At 39.0% G+C, this 22,710-nt stretch overlaps 1 protein-coding gene across 6 annotated transcripts in view; it reads right to left on the bottom strand.

The window, feature by feature from the left end:
- Positions 1–19,603, bottom strand: part of LOC129182371 (myosin-10-like) — a 53,769-nt gene extending 34,166 nt beyond the window's left edge. For 5 of the 6 annotated variants that reach the window (XM_054778389.1, XM_054778384.1, XM_054778386.1 and 2 more), the window contains exons 1-3: positions 19,456–19,603; positions 16,579–16,956; positions 9,368–9,524 (exon numbers count right to left, since the gene is read on the bottom strand). In XM_054778389.1, the coding sequence (XP_054634364.1) occupies positions 9,368–9,524; positions 16,579–16,923 (502 nt within the window). In that variant the 5' untranslated portion in view covers positions 16,924–16,956; positions 19,456–19,603. Of the gene's footprint in view, positions 1–9,367; positions 9,525–16,578; positions 16,957–19,455 lie in introns of those variants that run through there. The other variant, XM_054778388.1, reaches the window with a different exon arrangement.
- Positions 19,604–22,710: the final 3,107 nt, after the last annotated feature.

The raw sequence follows: 22,710 nt of genomic DNA, 5'->3' as shown, positions 1-22,710 counted from the left end.
CTTCATCTACTGTGGAACACATACATAAACAAAATGCGGCGACAGCCGATAGCGAGCATTAATAGACGTCGTCAGAGAAAGTAAAGCCGAGAGATTTCTGAGGTCTGATTTCTTCGAGAAGGCATTTTTGTGATGCAAATGTATTACTCTTTCAAATGCATATTGTTTTGAGAAGGGTTTTAAGAAGAAAAAACAGCTTCGAAGGCCTTGACTGCTTCAATGCCAAAAAATTGCCCGTTTGGAATTTGCACGAGTGCACCAAACATGGGACATTGAAAGGCCATCATGATCTGGAGTGCTTTTTCCTTTGATGGAAAAATGAAGCCACAGGTTGTGCAAGGTCATGAAACGGCAGCTGGCCATGTGGAGATGTTGCAGGTGGCATCGCTCATAACTGAAGGCCCTCATCTGTGTGGTAATGACTGGGTTTTTCAACAGGACAACACTGCAGTTCACAATGTAAACCAGACAAAGGACTTCTTCCAGTGGAATAACATCACTCTTTTGGACCTTCCTGCGTTTTCCTCTGATCTAAATCCAAATGAGAGCATTTGGGGATGGATGGCAAGGGAAGTTTACAAAAATGAACATCAGTTCCAGACAGTGGATGTCCTCCGTGAAGCCATCTTCACCACCTGGCGCAACATTCCCACTAGCTTCCTGGAAACACTGGCATCAAGCATGCCCAAACCAATTTTTTAAGGTGATTAACAAGAATGGCGTAGCTACTCAGTACTAAGTCATTTTTGAGCTATGGTCTTGATCGGATGATAACCAGCAAACTTGCAATAAATTGTTTTCTCAACATTTTTTTTGTCTCACTATACTTTTTTGAAACTCTGCTTAGAACCAATGGCAATGGTAATGGTAATGGTTTAATTCATCTTGAACATGCACGCAAATTACAGTGGAGCTCATCACATAACACAATTCACATTTCTGCATGTCGAAGAAGGAGTAAGAAGAAGCAACGCTTATTTAATCCTACCCCTCATCACTTGCAATACATTTGTTCAATGTACAACTACCTTTACCATGGTAAGAAATTGATAATAGCTCAGTTTGAGAGACTCAGTTTGATGGTGAGTGAGTACAGACAATGTACCCACCGAAAATGAAGAGTTTGTAGTCAGTGCAGGAGATATAGCATTGTACATGCACACTGGTTCAGGTGTCTTCTTCCTTGTACTTTATAAACACCAACTGCTTGTACTGTTTCTTGAAATCGCTCATTTTAGTGCATTGTTTGTGTTCCTTACTTAATCCGTTTTAGATTTAATTTGTACCTAAGATTATATTTCTCCTCTTTTGTTGAGAATATTTTTTTTTTTTTTACGTTTTTTGGTAACTTGTTATAGTTTGCTTTAAGCATAATTTTAGCTGTTTGATAGTTTACCAGGTCAGCAAATGATTATATAATTAATATATAATATTTGTGAATCCAGGAATAAAGGGTTTGTATGTTCCCTGTAAGTGGATGATGATCCAACAGTGCAAAATGTAAATTCTTGCAATATTTCAACTGGTCTTAACATTTTTGTTCAAGAGTTTAGTGCCCTACACTCTAATGGACACCCATCAATCATGTATTCCTGTCAAAATAACATTATTTAATAATATAAGCGTTAAGATTTAAAATAAAGGCCCTATCCAGAACAGACACTTTGTACTTACAAACACCTTGATTTATTAAACTTATAGCTTTTTTAGTATAAGATAATTTATTTACTGTTCATGAGATCATAGTGATCAATCATTAAATGATTTGGATTTCACTGTGATTAGTGAACTAAATTAAGCTTTAATTCCGACATCAGTTTGGGACCTTTGGGATAAAAAAACTGTTTACACAGATCTATTGCACTATAAAAAAAAACTGATATTCATCAGATTATGGTGTTTCATGAGCTCTGGAGTAAAATAAATGCCTTTCAAAGGACAACAGCGGTGATGTTATTAGAAAACAATACTTCCTGTCCCACTCACCGGCTCTGACAAGGACCGGCTCCATGTCACATGACTGGCTGAGCAGTACTAAGAACAAGGATTAGATACAATTCATCACTTGACTCACACTGCTCATACTGGGTTAAAATGCCGGCCATGACCTTAACAATGGGAGGTCTTATTAAAGTTGCTGCAGTGAAGGATGAAGGAATGAATTATTGGTTAATAAAATAAAAATAAAAAATCACAACCGCACAGCCAGCTGCGAGAGAGAGAGAGAGAAATGGGACACGGATCACATGATTTTGTTCAACTTGCTATTTATACCTCCACCAACGAAGGTTATGTTTTCAACCGCCTGCGTATGAATGTTACCAGCAAAAGGCTTTAAAGACAGCTAAAAGCAATTGCATAAACACCTTTAATGGGTCCTCACAGGGCGGCATTTATTCAGTGTAAGTGGGATTGTAAGTGGGGACAAGCCAAATCGGTGAAGAAGCATTTGCTAAGTCAATGTATCGCATGGATGCGGAAGCCTTAATAGTTTGACCAGTATGCCAGACTGACAGAGGTGAAGTGCTGACTGCAAGGAAAGGTATCTGAATGAGGAAACAGCTGGAGGAGTCATCAGGGACAATCTGGAATTCCTAGCGTTGAACTTCCTGTAGTTAAATTCTGTAGCAAGGGGGTTCGACCACACACGCACACACTTTCAGGCCTTTTCTCAACATCACAGGATGCATCTGAGCATGAAGGACATACTGTATTTGACAAGTTCAGATCAGAGGTTCTCTAACCCTCTTAGAAAGTGGGATACCGTAATTTCCAGTGTATAAGCTGCTACTTTTTCTTAAACTTTGAACCCTGCAGCTTATACAGCGGTGCTGTGCTAATTTATGGCCATGTTCTAATCTTGTGACTTCCCCTATACTTAAGATCTACTATTAATCATTTAAATACTGCGCCGCTTGCAAATCAGTGAGGAAACGGTAACTCTTTTATCACGAGCTACAAGGGAACTCAAGACGAGCTTGTCAACCCATCGGAAATCGCAGAGGGCTCTGGTGGACACAGACAGCTGAATGAATCATTGCAACTGAATTAACTGCTTTGTTGGGAAGCCGGTAAAATAGCTGTTGTTTTTTATTCAAAACTCGTATTGGTACTTGTCTTGTATATTTGAGTGTTAAGTTGGTGTATGACGATTTTAGAGTTCTTTCTAAGATGACACCATGAGTCAGACTGTTATATTAAGTAATGACCTCCTGCAATTTCCGATGAGTTGGTAAGTTTTGTAGCTCGTGATTGGCTCCTGTCAAATAAAGAGCTACCTGGTCCTCACAGACTCGTACACGCCATAATATTCCATTATATGACGTGGACATGTGCAGCTTATAGTCTGCTGCGGCTTATATATGTACAAATTTGTTTTTCTCTCTAAAATTTAGTGGGTGCGGCTTAAACACTGGTACGTCTTATACACCGGAAATTACGGTACATTGACCATGAGACTATTAAAACATTAGCAGTAAAGTTCAGGTGGTAGTGTCCGTGTCAAGCTATTGGAAGAGTGGTTCTACTCTCTGGTTACGTCTCAGTACTGTTTTCTGTAAGTATCTTTGAGCAAGATAAGCTGGCAAAAGACGCAACGTGGAGTAGTAGTTTGCAACTAACGATTATTTTAATAAAGGGGTAAGACAACAACGGAATGTCAATTACTCGAGCAGAACAGCCATATCAGATACTAAGAATCAGCCTCAACTAAAATAATCCTTCATATCTCAACCCAAGACATACAACATTTATTGCAAGGGCACTTCGTTTGCTACCCCTGAACCATTGTTTGCACAATTATCTTTGTTGACATTGCTATCTGAAGCGACACACAAAAACAACTCAGAAGGCTGCCATTTATCAGACTTTATCAGTAACAGAGAGGATCCACTGATCAGTTCACTTCCACATGGCAACCCTGCCAGTACAGCAACAACCTCACCAGCACATATCAAGAACAGATACATCCCCTGAATCTTTGCAAATGGGAAAATGAACACTCCCATTTTCTCCCTTTTACATTATTTGATGGTCATGAGGTGATTTAGTGAGCTGTGCATGACTTGAAGAGATGGTTCCAGTTTCACATGACTTGAGAAGGGCAACAGCAATGAAAATTCCCCTTCAAGACATAAAACCCATGATTAAAACACAAAATATTTTTCATACAATACGTAATAGAGACAATATTGCACAAAAAAATGCAGTAAAAATGACGCAATTCAGGAACAAATGAAAAAGAAAGCAATTCATAGCTATAAGTCGGGAAAAGGTTATAAAGTCATTTCTAAAAATTTGGGACTCTGGGATTCTGCTGTCCAGCAAAAAATCGTGAATACTGTGCTGCTTGCGAGTCAGTGAGGAAACTGTAGCTCTTTCTTTGGCAGGAGCCAATCACGGGCTATTAGTGCCCTCACAACTGTCATGTTTCACTTTTTGCTCCTCCCGTTTTCGCCCTGCCTTCTCCTGGTTGTCGTTTCTTTTCAGAAGCTCTCTCTCTAGTTGGAGGAGGGACTACTGGGCGCACCTGTACTTGAATGGCTCCTACCACATTTAAGCAGATGGACTCCACCTAGGAGACACTGGATTATTCTGCACTGTTTGCTACGCGCAAGTATGGACTTCTCTGGTTGTTATTGTTGGACTTCTGGCTGTTCACCTGTATGTTAAACATGATCTCTTCTCTTGAGTATAATCTGCTGCAGCGTCTGCCAGAAGACTTTATTAAAAGACTTTTACCTGTTCACTTGCGTCCTGCCTCTGCATCTGGGGTCCAGCACTTTGTCTACCCGTAACAACAACAACCCATTGAAAATCGCTGGAGGTCATTATATATAACGGTACAGTGTTTCCTCGGTACATCGCGAGGAGTGAATACATGTGAGTCACTTAACAATTTCTTGTGTCCATTCAAGTGGACTGATCATTAAAATTAGAACAAAATGTAAACTTGAGTGAGTGTAAAATGAGTGTTTCAACACGAGAGAAATGTGAGAAAATGTTAATGCCTGTCTGAAAAAAAATGTATAAAGTGCATTGCGAGGGGTCTTATATCCTTAAAACATAAAATAACTGTAAAAAAATAAAGTTGGCTACTTCACAGATTTCACTTATTGCGGGCTATTTTGGGAAGCTATCCCCCGCGATAAACACTGTATATCAACAGTCTGACTCATGGTGTTATCTTACTATGAACACTAAACTCCTCACACATTAACTTAACACGCAAAAGGTATACCTGACAAATATGCAAACATGTACCAGTATGGGTTTAGAAAAACCTTTTAAAGTGTTCCCATAATGCATTGCATCTGAGCAAAGCATTCATCGGAGCGCTGCAATGATGTCAACCACCCTCCAATTAAATGCTTTGCTCAAATGAAATGCATTATGGAAAAATGTTAAAATGTTTGTTTTATTTTAAACTTGTATTGGTACATGTTTGTGTATTTATTAGGTAGAGCTTTTGAGTGTTAAATTGCTGTGTGATGAGTTTAGTGTTGTTTGTAAGATGACAACGTGAGTCAGACTGTTATACTGAGTAATGACCTCCTGCAATTTCCAATGGGTTGACAAGCTCGTTGTGAGTTTTTTCATAGCTCATGATTGGCTCCTGTCAAATAAAGAGCTGCTTTATTCTGACTGACTCGTGCGCGGCATAATATGCCATTTTATTTTTGTGCGGCTTATACACCGGTGCGGCCTATATATGTACAAATCTGTTTTTTCCTCTAAATTTAGTGGGTATGGCTTATACACCGGTGTGGCTTATACACCGGAATTTGCTTCTCCAACTAAATTAATTTATAGATGTAACCTATTGGATCAAAAGTTTAGCATTACTGAATTCAAAACGCTGTGGTTTTTTTCATTGTGTGTATGCAGTGGGTGTTTAGCAACTTAAAGATCACGTGATGTAGCACAGTAAAGAGGCAGTAAAGGCTACTCAAAGAAAGTTATGAACCACATCATCATATTACATCTTCCACATACCTGAAAACCGCGTATTAGCGGAAAGACGGGCCAGTTGACAGGGCTGTCAACAGTGTTTTGAAAGTTAAGGATGTTGTATTATCCAGAACCATTTTTTCAGGGGAAAAATGACAAAGATGACTGGTGTTTGTTGAGTTTGGGTTGATGTGTGTCAGCCACAGCTTTACAAATGGAAACATATGCAATAGAGATCCTCAAAATCTACTTTCCAAAGTGGAACATTTTTGTGGAGTCAGAAATCTGATAGGGAGCTCTGTCAATAATATTTTAATTTAAATCAAGGTATTTATAAAAACAGAATCAAAACTTCTGACAGACAGGAAGGCAGCCAGTAGAGCTGACTGGAGGAAAGGAGATAGAACAAATTGTGACGATAGACGGGGACATGAAGATATACTTTTGTTCTTCAAGCATGCTTGTGTCTGTCATGTGATTGACAACTTATTTTTACACTTGTATGACAGTAAGGAATGTTAAATTGTTACTTAAAAATCACATGTATAGTTACTAAACAGTTATAGGATTGTGATTAATGGTTACACCATACCTTGTTCAGCATAATGAAAAAACACTTGGAACTCTGAACAACCCACTATACAGTACTTCCATTAATCTCAGTTATACTTTGGTCTGTTGAAAGCTCTGAGAGAGTTTCTCTAGTTCTCACTGAAACAAAACCCCGTATCTCACAACCCAACCAGGGCTGGTCATCCTTGCTTGGAAGCCATTATTGCAGACATAACATGCGTTCATTTTCCATCAAGCACAGCCGCAGTCTATCCATACAGAATCAAATGAGTTGTTTGTAAAGGAGAAAAACCATGACATTGATCAAGGACAGATGTGCATTGTGTTCTACTGGTCTGCTTACACATTTGTGTTTGTGTTAGGTAACACCTCATTTAAATAGCCCATCATAGTGCTAGTGGGTTTTACAACAATGAAGAGGTAATTAAAACAGATCTCTGCAAGACTCAGACGACCTTTAGCCACAAATAGGACTCCATAATGTGCTAAAAGCTCCAAATGTTAAGCTCAGAGATGGCAATTCAGGCTGCAGTCGAGGCACTAACTATAAAGCCTGAACACACAAATCATTGTAGCTACAGTATATATTATTATTAGTGTGAGAATTCTGAAAATGCTGATCTAGGTACAAATATGCTGACTTCTGTATCCACTGCAGCGATACTATTATGTAAGCTATTGTATAATGGCAATATATCAATTTTAAACGGCGGTACATAATACGCAAATAGTACACCATGATTCAATGCGTGCGTGAGTGACCAAGCCAAACGTGATCTCTGTTATTTGTGCTGTTTGCTCAGCCATTTTTGGTTTATAATTGTGTGATTTTTGTCTAGTGTGGTGAGTTTAGGTTCCCAGAGAGGTGTACTCACTCTGCCTGTTTTCTGGTGAGTTGTTTGTGTTTCACTTTTTGCATTTTTTTTATATTTTTACTTCACAAGTTGTTTTACATCCTGGTTTTGAGGATTGTTTTTTGTTCTGTACACCATTTTTATGGGAATCATTTTTTGTTATTCCTAGAATGAAATACTTAATTTTCTTTGACCTATCAGTGTGTTATTTTCCCTTGCTCTGTATTTTTATTTCTTACACTTTTGTTCGTCCCATCCTACCCTAGACAACTTTTAGGATGTAACAATGGGGAAAGAAAAGAAAACACTTGTGCTTGACTATCAAACTGAATATTATTAATCAGGTTGTTCAAATGCTTAGGGCCACTGCATAGCAGCTGGCATCCACTAATCTCCAACCTACAAACCTCTTTTTCTAAGCAACAACACTGTTAATTCTGATATGATCACAATGGGAAATGGGTTGGAATAGTAGAGCATTAAGGTCTCCCTCAAGTCAAAAGTGTATTTCAATTCTATCTCTCTGAATGGCTGAGCTATGAAATATGTGCAGTTTTGACTCAAGAAGGTTGTGTGGTCATGAAAGCATACAATATTTTCTTTGTGCACACTCCCCAGGCTTGTGGAAATGCCCTGCATGTCTGGATCTACGCTCCCGCAGCAAATACTTTGCCTTTCATAACCGCTTGTATTTGATTACAGAGTAAATGCATGATGCAAGAAACACTTCCTGTCTTTCAATTTTAATATGTACCCCTACTCGCTAAATATAGCGCAAAAGCTATTCTGTGGCAATCCGCCACAAATAAATGAATGCATGGGAAACACTGCAAAAGCTTTGGAGGCTACATGGAAATGCCCCAGCTGTCCTATTCATACTGGCATCAATGCACTATGATCATTACTGGCTGAGCATTATGGTACACTATTTCATCTTAGAGTGGACTTTAACAGCAATATTCTCTATTTAAAAGCGCGCTACAATACACTTCATTGATGTAAAGTTTAATCTCACAATTTCCTTGTGGGATTAATTGGAAAAATTGACCACCGCTGGTTGCAGTGAAGTAGTGCACCCCATTTTGCTACTACTTCAAGATGCAAATAATCTGGTTCACACAATTTGGATTTTTAACACTCGAGAATAGGCATTAAAAAAATAGGCACTTATTATGTTATCATGTTTTCTTTTGGGAGACAGTGGAGCCTAAAAGGAATGACAGTCTGACTGTCCACTTTTGTCACCACCATCACTCGTAGACCATCTCTGTCGCACAATGGGTGTGTTGTCCAGCACAATAGGGTCACCCTGGATATTCTTGTTGGTCTCATCCCAGTCATTCACTACTCAGAGTGTTGGGAAGTTTGCCAACTACAAGGATGCCTGAATCCTTGAAGACGTAATTCATAATAAAGGTCTTCAGTCACAAGGTTTTGAGCAAACAGGAAACTATCAGTTAAGCTATTTTAAAGTGTTCTGGATCGCTTTGAAACCCGCGGATTTAAACTAGATTAAGTAGACCTACAGTAGGTCTGGTTGCATACTTCGGATTATTGGATTCAGTGGACACATTGAATTTATAGCCATTTGTCCATCGTGTTCAAATTGTCTAGCTTGTTTGTGTGCAGAACACAAGTCACAGTTTTATTTCAAACATATTTTTGGTTTCTAACAGTACTTGATAACTCAACCTCGTACAAAAATGGAATGTTGTTCATCAATTTTAATGAAGCTATAACATTTTGTGTCAAACGCATACAGAAAGTGTAATTTACCTCATTAGGTGTAATTTACCTAATGATCATGTAGCTCTACGATAGAAATATTCAATAGATGATCAAATGTCACCTTTTTAATGAACATGATGTATTTAATTATAATAAAATATATCGGAGACAATTACTTTTCATTTTGTGATTTGACAATATAGATTTTGTGCAAAAGATGCTTTGCATTGGTTTTAAATACTGACTGCAGCTGACAGACTTACCTTGTAGCATGCATCTGTAAGCAGACTCTGAGATGGCATAGATGTGTGGGGGCATTTCGTGCCTCTTTTTGCCCCGGTACATTTCCACGATGTTCTCAGAGTAGATGGGGAGGTTTTTGTAGGGGTTTATGACCACACAGAAGAGGCCGGAGTATGTCTATTGAAAAAACAAACAAACAAACAAAAAAAAACAGTTAATGACAATATCATCTGAATGCAAATCCAGGACCACCATTATTTTTGTGTTAACATTTTATGCTGCTTCGGACAGTGACTCAGCACAAGAAAGAATATAAGAGTACCCTGCCACTGGTGCTCAATGAGTTACGGGGAGTGGATTTTGCTGCCTTTCCGTACATTCAGAAATGCATCTCATGTCAATATTAAATGGGATGGTGCTTAATACTTTGCTTTTTGTAAATGGTGACAAATCTCCTGTGACATCTATACATGAGTGACACATAGTACAGCTGGTGTGTCTACATAATGAGAACAGAGGAGCAGACAAACTTTCTGTGTTCACTAATTTGGTGGTTTCAATCAGTCATAATAGCAGAAATCAGATTTGGTGCATTACATGCAAAAATGTTTCATAACCCTAATAAGGGTCTTGGTCGTTAAAATAGTAATATCCTACATAGCTACTATTTTTGCAATGATACTTCAATCCTTAATGCAACATTGTGATGTTATAGTCAAAAATGTAAATTGTGCTTATCACCATTTCTTGTGGGCATTGTGAACAGATCTCCGAAACAGAGACTGTAGTAAATTTGGTATGTTTTAAATTTTTTATTTTTTTTAACATCATAAAACTTTCACACACGTTTCCGGGATGTCAATGTGTCGTGCAATGCATGCACATTATATGCTCTTTTGAGATCACCAGATGGCCAACCTACACCCCCACCCCTTCAATCTTTTCCATGTGCACAGATGATTTTGACTGTGCTACAATCTAGTATCATACAGATTTTCTATTTGCCACTTGAAATATAAAATGACTCCATCACTTCATCACAACACTCAAAAGCTTATCTGGCATTGACTAAACTTCCACTCCACTTTGCCGTTTGTATTGTGTGCCACAGTAACCCCTTCATGGACCCCCTATGGTGGGCACAGCGCCAGACAGACGGATCACTGCTACTGACCCAGCATGGGCTACGGGCAGTAGGTAGACTAGAATGACTCAGCTGGCTGCCCTTGACAGTGGGACCCCAAGGGGGTATTTGTGGGATTAGCGGGGCTCTGAGGTCAAAAGACTGGATGCCTAGACAAGCAGTCATACAGTAACTGGATACCAGCCAGTAAAGTGTTGACATATATTCTCTCTGAAAAGCTATTTGTTTGTGCAAATTAAGTTCTAATCATTTGTAACACTGTTAATGGTATTTTACAGTAAAAGCCTTTGAGCATATTTTGGCCTCATCAACAGTCGTTATAATAAGAAAGTTTTAATGGTTCCTACACTAAAAAAAAAATCTGGAGTAACATTTACTTTAAAAAAGCCAGTAACTTTTTCCACGTAGACAATCTAAGTAAATATTACAAGGGTCATTCTCATGTAAAGTATACATCATTCTCAAGTAAGCTCTACTTGCTTTTTAACATCTCAAGTAACATTTACTAGCATATTGCTGTACCTCATAAAAATTCATTGAAAAATGTGTAGTTATTTTTACATAGACTGTGCTTGCAAATTATTTACATTTTCTCAAGTCACCCCTACTTGCCTTTTTAAAACGTCCTATGGAAAGTTCTTAATATAAGCCGTAATATCCAGTGTATTTTTCTTAAACTTTCAACCTAGCGGTGCAGCTAATTTATGACCATGAGTACGTTTACATGCAATCAAATAATCCGATCATAACCGGAATATTAGCAATAACCCGGTTGTGCACAGCCATGTAAACACCAATAAACCTTTTGAAAAACCGGAATATGCTCATAGTCCTGTTTTTAAAAACCCGAATATTACCCCTGGGTTACTTTTCTAACCTGAAAATTGGGTCATGTTTACATCTATTGGGATATCCCGTTCAAGAGGAACATTAATTTGTGTTCTGCACATGTCCTATTCGAAAGGAATCTTGTGTCTTTGGCAGTAACTACTTGTAAACATGACGACACGCAAAAAAACCCACTTTTGGAGCGAGGAGGAAACAAGCCACCTCATTAGTGTGGTGAAAGACAGGAAGATAATGTCTTTTATTGACGGTAGAAAGTACCGGGATAGCGAAATCTACCAGAAGGTGAGCGAGAAGTTACACGAAGCAGGGTTTCTACAAACACATATTCAAAAGGTGTCCGGTGGGCTGTGGTGGACGTAGCATGGATAAGGATGGCACAGCTCCGGCTCCATTTCCTATTTCTTCACGTTCTCACCTTCCATTAATGAAGAAAGTGAGACAGAATAGTGTCAAGTACTGGTGTCAGTACCAGCACCAAGTCGCAAACAAAGGCGTTCATTATCCGCCATATCAGTGTTGTTGTTTTTGGATACAGGAAGAAGCGGAAATGATGCACATTGCATCATGACATTCTCTGTGCGCTTTTGTTTTTTCTTTCACATCACGCATGTAATATGTAACATGCACGACCTTGTACTGACCTTAACCCAAATACTGACTGCATGTAAACGTATTGCATGTCTAATCATGTGACATCAGAGATACCACTAATCATTTAAATACTGTGCCATTCACAAGTCAGTAGCTCATTCTTTAGCAGAAGCGAATCACGAATTATAAAGGAGAACTTGAACAGCTTGTCAAACCATTGGAAATCGCAGGATGTCATTACTCAATATACCAGTCTGACTCACGGTGTCATCTTACAAACAACGCTAAAATCATCACACAGCAAACTAAAACTCAAATAATAATAGTAATAATAATATAGGCTACAAGACAATTACGAAATACGAGTTTAAAATAACAAAATACAGCAACATTTTAACTTTTACCCAGAATGCATCACTCCAGCAGAGCAGGTCATTGGCCAATGGCAGCCATGGGTGCCCAGCAGCCATGCCTGGCGGGCCACCAGAGGGAGCTCATGAGTGCCTCCAACATCACTATATGAATGTTGCAGTAGATTTTACTTGGTATTCACAAAATATGATCTGTTGATCTTACTTAAGTAAATGTCACTAAAGTATCATTATTCAAATGTACATAACTAAAACAATATACAACATTTACTACCTAATACTAAGTAAACACATTAATATCACAAAGGCTTTTTAAATAATTACATTAACTACAGTTTTCTCATATGGTTTACATGTATAACTATAGTAACATTTAATGTAACAAAAAAAAATCATTTTTTCCAGTGTAGGACTTTGGGAAACTACAAATGAATATTTAGCAACAAGACCTCAGCTTCTCTCAATGGTAAGTAGAGACATTTCCTCTTTAGTCGAAGACACAATGTGCTTCTTTTTAACATAGAAGAACTCATACTAAGCACGTTAAGAAATAACTTTATACTCACTGTCAAGGCATACTACAGTCTACATAAATCACAGTTATACACCCTCTACAGCAACAAAGTTGAGCCAGCTAATCTCTGCTCATGCCAAGCTATTTGCCATTTTTTAATGCCAAACTAGTCAGCTACATTCCACTCCTGCCTTCTAATACAGTCACAATAGTGGAGAATGAAAAGCCCTCTTAAGTGTGAAACTCTCCACCCGTGGCTTGTTCCGGTGTCTCAGGTGGCCCACGAGCTCTGTGTCTGGACTATTCCAAGAATGCATGTCACTAAGTGGGTCATCATCACAGGGGAAACGGACAGCTAATGTAGGACATGATATGATAGCATACCCATTGAAAGGAAAATCTGAAGAACCTTTTGAAGAGCCGGGACGCTACAAATAGGATTACCAGTAGTATTCATTTAGATATTTATTATAATTATACTTCATATACCCCAATGGAATTATTTGTTGGAGGGTTTGCAGAATAAGTATCAGACAGTGGCTATCCTGATTAAACAATGTTACCAAATTTTATATCATCGCCACTTCACAGTTCCAATTCTGCGGCTTCACTCTATAATTGTTTTTCAAACATATTTTCTGCCTAAATTTTGCATTTTCAAGCATAAAAATAGCAAAATTAACCAATAATTAAATTAACAAACTTAAAAACACACACGAGCAAGAGTTTTGTTTGTGTCTTAAATGGCTTATTTACTCTTATTATACCTACTATATTGTTTAATACAAGTGTAAAGGTGACTATAGGGGTATTAGTTCATGTCTAGAAGGCTCCAATAATGGTAAAAAACTTATTTAGTAGGCCGTAAACAGGTTTTCTCTGGTCTAACCACAAAAAAACCCCAAAAAACATTTATGAATAAGGAATCCTACTTGGCGGAAATTCTCTTATCACGGTCAGGTCTGGACCCAATTACCCGAGATACACAAGGGATTACTGTATATCGGCCTGCATTAAAAATCTCTCTTGGCACTCCGATACACAGAGTCAATTCCAGGCTCCGCAATCACAACAGTTGTGCTGTTAAAGGGATAGTTCGGATTTTTTGACATGAAGTAGTATGACATCCCCATCAGCAGTAGTGTATCAACAGTGACTTTTCCCCCACTTCATCACGTGAACTGAGTTCTGGTTGGTTTTCTGTGTTGAGGAATGTAGCTCCAGCTAGTTGGTGGGGTCACTTTAGTAAACCGTTTTGTTTCTCAAAACAATATGTGTTCAGAAGAGTAATACGTTTGCCTCACAAAACCTTTTTCCATGAAAAAGTCAGACCTCACAATCGCTCTGCGTTATTTTCTTTCCGTTGGTATCACCAAACTTCGTCAGATGGAGTTAGAACGGGCAGAGAAAGAGAGGAGGGGCAGAGAAGTGCTGAAGCTGGACCCACAGATGTGAGCAGACTATACCTACGGTATATTCACTTTTTTACATCTTATTTTGACTGACACAGGACATCTAGGTCAGTTTTTTAGAAACTCACATACAGCTAACATAGATATTGTGACTGAAAGCATACTCATAGAAACGTGGAGATGAGCCACACTTCAACGTAGCTGACTATAACAATAATAACGGTCATATAATGTTATGTTATGTAAGTTATGTAGTGGCTTCACTGGTAATATCACATTTAGTGATTTGCTGATTTTACTGTTATTAGCTCATTCTTGATCGCTTGTTCCGAGTATAATAGTGTTAGCTTGTAAACAAGGTGTTAACACGCGGAATCTAATTAGCTAGTATAGTTAGTTATGACCTGGGGTGCTGGAACAGCAGAACTCTTCCTTTGTCTTGGGCGTGTAGGAATGTAATCCTTTTCGCTGAAGTGTGCACTACACACATGAAGCTGCTTCATCCTGGCCACTTTGGTTCCCACTTTATCGCAAATATGGCAAGATGCCAAAGTTGTCTAATAGCAATGTCCGTGACAGGAAAACGATGCAATGTATACGGCAATTCAGACACATTTTCTTGTTACTAGGGATGTCCGATATTATCAGCCACCAATAATTATCAGGCCGATACTGGCATAAAAATGTGATATCGGCCAACATCGATATGATTTCTTTCCCCTAAAATAAAAGCCAATAGGTCCTAGCAAGGTAGGAAATTTGCAACACTGCCGAACTGCATCATGAAGTTGATACTGTGCTGCTCACAAGTCTGTAAGAATAAGGTAAGTCTATATTTAAACAAGCAGCAAAACAACAAAGCTCACAATGAACTTACCAGGTCCTTAGAAATCAAGGGAGAGGTTACCATTCCACACACTAGTCTTACTCACTGTGTTTTTTAAAGAAACAGCTAAAAAATAACCATCACACAGCAACATAATTGGTAGATAACAACAGACAAGACACTATAAAGGAATAACAACGACTGTATGAGAGCTCTAAACATGTAACTTAGCGGCTATTTACAACAACAGTACAGCAAAGCACCCTGGGAAACAGGACTCTGCTGTCAAAACCATATATATAGACGCTGCTTCGCTGAGCCGTACACCAGCGTCACCGCCATATTGGATGTGGCAAGGCTGCGCTGTAAGTGAATACAAGGAAATGTACTTCATAAAACACCTTTCTACAAATCAATCTAAGTTAATGCCTCTTGTTTATACATTCAGACACAAACACACTAACATTTTGGCGCCAAAAACAATGTATTTGATCTTCTCAGACGGCTAAGATAAGAACTTTATTGATCCCACACAGTAGTAACTCACATTAGAGTATTTTAAACAATACCGCTTTAACTAAAAATAAATTGAATCTTTCCAAAAATAACAAATCAAGGCACGAGAAAGGGCTGCACGATGGCCTAGTGGTTAGCATGCTGGCCACACAGTCAGGAGATCAGGAATATCTGGGTCCGAATGCATATTGTTTTGAGAAATAAAACCCCATACTAGCCAGAACTACTTTCCTCAACACCGAAAACCAACTGACTATTATTCTTTGTTTGAGTAACATCACTTGATAAAGCATTTTCTAACATTCCACGCTACAAAATAAGTAATAAAAGCATGTATGATTTGTGCTGATATCGCATCAATATTGGTATTGGCGAATATTGAAGGCTGCAATATCGGTATTGCATCGTAAAGTGAAAAGTTGTATCGGACACCTCTAAAATAATGCTTTGTTGTGATGAAAGTGAATTTAACATTTTACATTGGTTAACTTCTTTTTACACTTACGTGACATTTAAAAATTGCAACCAAAAAAAAGAGCTGTCTGAGGCACTTCTGCAATGCAACCCACCAAGCACTACAACCTGATCATTTGTCATTAAAGTTACAGGTGATTGATTTATTTTTACACTTGACCACCATTCGTATGGGAAGAACTGCTGCTAAAGCCAAACAAATTGGAAGTCGACCAGCATTCTAAACAGACTGTTTGGCTTTAGAAGTGATTCACAGTAAAGAGGGAAAGAAGATGTAGGCATTTTTCAAAAATTGTGCCTTGTGGGAGCGGCTGTCTGGTTGCATTGTAGACCATTTTGGACATTTGTCAACTTCAGTAAATAAGAGTTAAATGTCTTGATGACCCGGGCAGTGATGCCTCTACGGATGCTCAAGCTTGAGAGGTTTTATGGGCTTCCCTCTAATCAACCTACGTTCGTTTTTTTGCATACAAAAAAAGACATGTTCATAATGTAAACCAACTTCTACTGGGTTGATGAATGAAAAGTACTTACATAAATGAGTCCTGAATAGTAGCGGTCTTTGAGGTTGTGAAGCACTGAGGCCTCATTCAGGCAGGTGAGCTCGGCCATGTCCTCCACCTTGCTGAACTTTGGTGGATTCATCTTCTGGATGTCATCCTTGTTGACCGCTGCCTTCTTCCCATTCTCGGCCAGCTCTACCACCACTTCATCACCACGTTCCTCACGCACGCTGGCGGCCTCAAAGCCGTGGCGTTCTGATGGGATCCATACTAGCCTCTTGGCAGTCCAGTCTGCCTGCGAGGCCGGGTTATAGACCACGGCGCGGTCAACAAAGAGATACCGCTCCGGCTCCTCCAGCCCGCTCCTCTGCGACATGATGGGTACCAGAGGTAACACTCACTTGGCCACCTGCAGCCAAGCCAGAGAGTATCACGTTTAGAACAAACAGCATTTTTATATAGTTCCCCTTAGAAAGCATGACATGGAAAAAGCACAATCACTCAACACCCCTAAGAGGATGTTGTTAAGACTAGATCACACGCTCATATTTATCATTTTCAAAGGCTAAATACTTCCCAGTCTTATAAGACCTCAAAGACTGAAAAAGCTAATGATAGGACAAGGACCTGGTTTGATTTGCCCTTCATCTCCTGCATCAATTTAAAAATTCAGGTTCATTGTTATGAATACAGGAATAATCATCCATTCAACTCAACTGATGTGGAGATGTGACTGTAATGCTGTTTTTCCACAAAAAAATATGTGGGAGGAAAATGCATAACAACGCATTCATCTCTATAACTCTGGAACTGTTTGAATGTGTGGGGGAGGCACCTGCTACATTAAGAAATAAAACAAAAGTAAGCATTACATTCCCAAAAAGTGCACTTTTTTCCCCACGTATGTCCACACAGGTCTGTGTGGACACATTTTGCCCACACAGACCTCAAAGGCCTTACACGTCCATCTGCACACATAAACTGCCCATGTGTACTCTAACTTAACCATGACGGGTGTGTAAACAAAAAACTAATCATTTTCAACACATCCCCTGAAGTATACCGGTGCCTCACACTTGAAGAGTAAAAATCTAGTGCCTTCATCATTAACAAGATTTTTTTTCCCCGCCACAATGTGTTCTTGTGTCTGTAATGAGGATGGCACTAATAGTGATAGTAGACAAAGGATTAAGCGTAAAAGTAAATTAAAACTTACATGTTTGCTGCGGCAGCTTGAGAAAAATTAAGAAAAGCATATTTTCTTGAAACATGCTGAGGTAATTTCAGTTATGTGCAAAATTAAATGTTTGTTGTTACGTTGAGAGAGTAAACACAATCTGGGGTGCGCAGAAAACCCCACAAAATATATTCCATAAAATCTGCTTTTCAAGGAGCAGTGGAGGCTCCAACTGTACGGTACATTTTAAAAACCCGTGAACTCGGAAAAATACATTTCCCTCCACTACTGTGATCCAATAAAAGAGCTCTATTAAAAGGTGAGCTGCCCTTACAAATTATAATTGTCAGTTTTGGTTGACACTGTGCCAGAGGGGTTGCTGTGGTTTGTGTTTGCATGTTGGACTACATGAGAGTGCACCTGAAAGTATCGTGCAGTGCGATTCTACACAAAGACCATTATAAGCGATCCATCCATTGCTACACATTCTCTATTCTTTTCTCTTTCATTAGAAAATGGTGACAATACTGGAAGCGAACAAACTTTAAATGTCTAAATGTAGGCAAACAAAATATTATAAGCGTCAACGTGTAAAATATGTGGTGGGAATGAGTTATCAGGAGGATTAAAAAAGCTCTGCTTCTTCATACTCCTTTTCAGATACGCTCAATTGTGCAAATGTAACCATGTGATGCTCCTTAATGTAACTTGCAACAGTTATTATATTGTTGGATTCCATTAGATTGTGCAAGTGTACCTAATGAAGTGTCTACTAGGTGTATGTTGATGTCCACAGACTATATAGTCTTGGAAAAGAACATCAGAAGATGAAGCAGTGTGAAGACTGACTGCTGCTTACTCGTCATGTGGGCCAAACTACAGTATGGCTGATGAATGTTCAGAGATGTTTTAACCCACAATCACATCCCATGTTTGAATCATGCGCCCGTGGAACACCAATCTGGGTCAGGTCATGGAATAGTGGTGGGGGATCAGTATGGCTACACTACATCCCCTTAACTCGGGATCAAACACTACCTCTTTATGCCCAAGACAGCACCAGATATACAGTATACTAGTTGCACAAGGTCATTGTTAAAATATGAATTTGGATCTCAACAGGCCATAAAAATAGCAGCTTCGAGGAGGCTAACTTGCTTAGCTAGCTAGCTGAAAGTTGCTGTGCTTCATATAGCACCCCCTCGAAAAGATGCCTGCAATGACTCGACATCACTAACTTATATCAACCACCACAACAATTACTCACAGGCCAGTTTATGACTATTGTACATTAAAACGGGCCAATTTATGACGATTGTACATTATCAGGTGATTGCAGCACCAGAACAATATATTTTGGTGTGGAAGGGTGCCTTTTTAGGAGTAAATTGAACGGTGACTTCAGCTAAATAAGATCGCATCATGGGTGTGGGCGGCTCAAAAGACGTCTGGGTGGGGATAAACGCAGGGCAGACAATGACCGCACCGCTTCGCTGTAGCTCTCAAGGATTAAACTTCTCAAAACCAGCTATTCTGTTTCAGATCCCGACTGACAAAACAGGCCGATTCTAACATATTTGTTTGACGATAGCGACACCGGCTAGCATTAGCAAAACTGGCTACTAGTGCGCTATCATTGACAAGTCATGGAACAATAATCCGCTAGCTACAGTCAACTAACACCGCTGCTGCTGTTAACTACTAAAAAAGGGGCCTTCTTGTAGTACGTACCACACGCAGCAGGTGAAGGTAGTCCTCCCGGGTGTTTATCAGTATCCAAGTACGTACAATAGGCACCCAATGCGAGCTAAAACAGTATTTGCCCGCTCTCTCATCAGTGGTACTCCTCCACCATCCGGCAACCTCTCAACCAAACGCAGGCCGGCCAAGGGAGGATGGCCGTTGGCGACGCCCACGAGGGATAGCTACAATCTGATTGGCTCTGAGCGTCCGATACTTAACTGATATTGGTCGAAAACAATTTCCGTCTCACAACTTTCGCAATTGACGCGACACTGCGGGCCGGTGGATTCTGCAGCAGTAGTTTACGTCAATACCACACACATTATTTATTTTCTAGCATTTATTTTTAATCAGTAAATGCACGCGAAGCACCATTGTAGATTAGCATATACGTATATATGGGGTACTGAGTCTTGGATGTTTTGTTGTACTAAAAACAAAGACAATCAATATGTATAAGACAACAAATATGTACTATAAATACAACATACTGCCCTGTATGAGAGCCAATACAAGATCTGCAACTAAAAACGTTCCTTCATGGCTGTTTATTTTTGGTAATGTGTTTCTTACTTGTGGTTGTGGTTTGCAGTGGTTTACAAAAACATTGTAGAATTCTGTTTTTTTTTCTATAATACAATATTATTTTTACCCTCTCAAGTAACTAATAGCCAGATATTGCGGAAAACATCCTAAACATCCTGTTTTAAAGACTTTTTGGTTTATAGCTTCAGTAGTCAAGTCAACCACAGTTTGTTTGAATACTGCCCTCTGCTGACGTCAGCAGACATTACCTTGAAAACAAATACAATGGGGGTAAAATAAATACAAGTGCAAGTATAGATTATTATGTAAAGCATTTAACGTCCTGCTCGTTGTTTTTGGTTGTCTCATGCACATTAAAGTTTTTGTGTTTTACCAAGCATCTCAGCATCTGCGTCTCACAACAAAATCGTAACACAGCACATATATTTTATATTCTATTGTTGTGATACAAACATGCTGCAACAATGCTGAGTTTGTTTTTGCTACTAAACGCCAGAGAAAGGTTCGATCAAAGTTGTAAATAAGCATATTATGTCAGTCTGTGCGTAATATAAAAATGAAATAAGTGATTACCCAAGTGTGGCATGTCGATGGGCGCCACACCTGTCAGGTTATTAGTGGGCCGCACCGAAAATGACCTACAAAGGTTGGTGGCCAGCGCACATCCTTTTCCTTTTGCGCGACCAAACCTCCTCTTCTCTCCCGAGCGTGTGGCAAACTCACACAGCAGACTGTGGCGTCTGGGTGCTGCATATAGAAATAGCGCATGGTCTCCCTCTACTGGTAGGATTAGGTAATCACTTATTTAGTTTTACCTTTTTTTTAAAATACAGGTTGCCAATACGGTTAGTTTAATTCAGTTGTTTCCTTTCAGTTTTATACTATTACTTTGCATGTTTATTATTTTTTCTTATTATGGTTTGCTGTGTTTTCTGTGATTATTTTGGCGTATTAATGTACTAGTCATTGTATTCCATTGTTGAAGTGTATTTTATTCCGTATAGGCCTATATAGTGTTTTACTATTGTTATAAAATAAAGGCAACGTATTTGAGCCTCAGTCTCAATGTGGTGTTCGGACTTGATGCGAACTTAAATTAAGTTTGTCAGCGTTCTGAGGTCCCTTTTCTCCCCAGTGGCGTTGTCGGTGTTTATTTTCTTTAAATTCAACTGATAAAGTGCCTTTTTTTTGTTTACCTAAAATTTTTGTGTTTTATTCTGATTATTATCATGAGCATCAAATTGAAGGCAAAATCAAATCAATGAAATTTTTCAAATAAAAATGATCAGTATCGGAAATATTGGCCGTGTATTTACTTGATATCGGATTGATACCAAAATTTGCCTTATGGCCCACCCCTTCCAAGTGTCAAGAGAGGTGCATTGCATTTAAAAAAAATATTTCATTCTCTCATGGAGCTAGCTAGGTGACCTGGCAGTTGTGCCATGTGACCATACCAAAACTGATACAACCCCTCACAAGCTCCTCCCACTCTATCTTTAGCCTGACAGTCTGGCCCCCTCTATTCCATTTCATAATAGACGATGAGCTGGAAATCTCACATTAAAAATATACAGAATAAATTGGCGAGAAATACCTCAATGTTGACGAAAGCAAAATTTGTCCTTGACCCAAAAGTGATAAAGTGATAAATATTATTAATTCATTCATAAAGTATTATTCATTCATTGTTTTCTTGTCACTTATCCTGTTCAGGGTCGTGGGTGAGCTCGAGCCTATACTTGAGTGAGAGGTGGGTTACACCCTGCACTGGTCACCATTCAATCACAGGCCACATATCAACAATCATTCACACCTATGGAAAATTTAGAGTCTCCAGTCATAAACCCATTTTTTCCATTACTGGTGCCCTTCTAAAACAAAAAGCCCCCCCACAAAAACACTGCACTACATGCTCACAGACCTGAAATCCCAAAAGACTTGCGATGTCAGGTATGATGATGGTTTTGAGGCACCCGACTTTCTACCACACAAGACAGATGAGTTGCACAAGTTAACATAACATCTTTTAATTCATCACAGACTTTTTTGTTACATTACAAAACTCCAACCACATAAATGTTACCCCAAAGGGCGTCCATATCTTTTCCACATGACTGTAAATGCCATTTGTGGTGCCCTATGAGTTGTGCTCAAAATACCTTTGAATACTTGCTGGCATACATTACAGCAAACATGCAGTACAGATATTCTCAAAGTTTTATAGTCAGACTAATGGTCGATGATTTATGGCCAATTGGTTGCTGCGCCAGAAGACGCTTTGCTTTTGCACACACACAATTTTCCTAACGGTGACTGACAAAATTCCTGCTGATTTGGCTAAACTGCCCTAAAGCGACTGTTTTGTCAAGTCAATGGACTTTATGAAGGTTCACCATTGGAATTTAATAACAGCGCCACCATGTGGTGTATTTGTCAAACAAGTAATAGCAGTCGGATGGCGCATGTGAAAAAACAAGGAAATGAAATACACTAGTGTGTGATCCCTTATTTGAACACATACTGTTTCTTTCTTAAATTCACCAAAAGTAATGCCCGATACTCACATAAATCTCCATATCTACGCAAATCCATTGAAACTCAATTATTTCTCCCCTTTACTATTACCAATTGTTGTTGCATTTGATTTCACTGGAAGCTGATAAGTTACCTTATCTTGTAAGGATTGTGTATTAA

Source organism: Dunckerocampus dactyliophorus, chromosome 6 (assembly GCF_027744805.1).
Source record: "Dunckerocampus dactyliophorus isolate RoL2022-P2 chromosome 6, RoL_Ddac_1.1, whole genome shotgun sequence".
NCBI lineage: Eukaryota > Metazoa > Chordata > Actinopteri > Syngnathiformes > Syngnathidae > Dunckerocampus > Dunckerocampus dactyliophorus.
This window is presented reverse-complemented; position numbering and strand designations above follow the sequence as displayed.